At 54.2% G+C, this 1,361-nt stretch overlaps 1 protein-coding gene across 1 annotated transcript in view; it reads left to right on the plus strand.

Annotated features, from left to right (window-relative positions):
- The first annotated feature begins 150 nt into the window (after positions 1-150).
- LOC104386086 (transmembrane protein 136-like) overlaps positions 151-1,361 on the plus strand; it is a 4,793-nt gene continuing 3,582 nt past the window's right edge. Inside the window, exon 1 of the mRNA XM_009994619.1 lies at positions 151-159. Within this exon, the coding sequence (XP_009992921.1) occupies positions 151-159 (9 nt within the window). The remainder of the gene's footprint in view (positions 160-1,361) is intronic.

Genomic DNA, 1,361 nt, shown 5'->3' on the forward strand with positions numbered 1-1,361 from the left:
GGGAGAACAGAGTTCTGATCCTTGCCAGGTTTCCCTGTGGTCTGAAGGAAGACTTTGAGCATTTCCAAGTGTCCATCAAGTGGCCTCATCATTCCTGATGCTCACAGCCTTGGGATTGATAGTCCTGGCAGAATTAGCAGACATCCTAGAATGCCCTCAGTAGCTGAGCTGAAATTCAATCTCATCTTTACAGACACCTGCAGGGAGCAGATCCTGAGCTTCAGTGGGACCTGGGGGTCCCTGCCTGCACATCCCCTGGGCCAAAAGGAGGGAAAAGTCATGAAGTTTCAGCTCAAATGCAAGCAATTTATAATCTGTAATCCAACTAGAGGCAAATTTTAATGTGCTACCAGAGTTTTTATAATGCAGAGAAACATCCCTTGGAGTCCAGCACACACACCAGACCTAAGTGACCAGAGATGGGGCCTCTCATGGCTGGTTTCACTGCCAGCTCTTTGGCTGCTGGGAAGCTTTGGGTTGTTTGGAACACACAGTTGCCTTTAGACAGTTTATGAAGTGAATTAAATCAACAGAAATGACGTGGCACCAACCAGGAGTCTGCTGCCAGAGCCTGGAGGAAGCTCAGCCAGTTCCTGGTTACTCATTCCTGAAAAAAACCCGAGCTCTGCTGCTCAGCCCCAGCTCTGCCTCACCCCTCCTGTTCTTCGTGCTGTGTCACATCTCCCTGACCATTCCCACCACTCCCCAGCTCCTGACCCAAGCATTCCTAAATTCCCTGACTCCTGTCTCAGCTTCCCCCCTGGCAGGCAGCACAGGGCAGCACAAAGGTGGGCTCCACAGACTCCTCTGCTTACAAAACCAGGTACAAAACTGAACAGGTGACTCCAGGACACGTTCTTAAAAAGACAAAAAACCCAAACCAAACCCAAACACAACAAAAGGACCTCCTCTCTCTCCTGCTCCAGCTTCATTCTCCACTTTCTCCTCCTTCACCAGCAACAACACAGAATCACAGAGTCTCAGGGGTTGGAAAGCCCCTCAGATCATCTCGTCCAGCCCCCCTGGCAGAGCAGGATCCCCTGCCAAAAGGGCTCACGCAGCCAAATGAGAACCTGGGGACCCTCTGGGGCTCTCGCAGCCGGGAGGGCTGATGCTGGGGGGAGTGACCCGCTCCAAAAGCCTGTCCTTATTTCTCCCACCCCGTTCTCCCTCCCTCGCCCTGGGAACCCCGAGCTGTGCTGCTCGGATCCCTGTTCTCCAGGACAGGTGAGCGGGGCAGAACAACCGGGCATGGGAAGCTGGAGGGGCAATTAGGGAGGGAGGAGGGACCCTCCCCGGTAGGAACTGCCCCGCTGGGGGGCGGGCAGGGGAGGGAGAGGGCAGGGAAGAGAAAAGCCTTT

The sequence above is a fragment of the Chaetura pelagica genome, unplaced genomic scaffold, assembly GCF_000747805.2.
Source record: "Chaetura pelagica isolate M959 unplaced genomic scaffold, ChaPel_1.0 scaffold583, whole genome shotgun sequence".
In the NCBI taxonomy this organism is placed as follows: Eukaryota; Metazoa; Chordata; class Aves; order Apodiformes; family Apodidae; genus Chaetura; species Chaetura pelagica.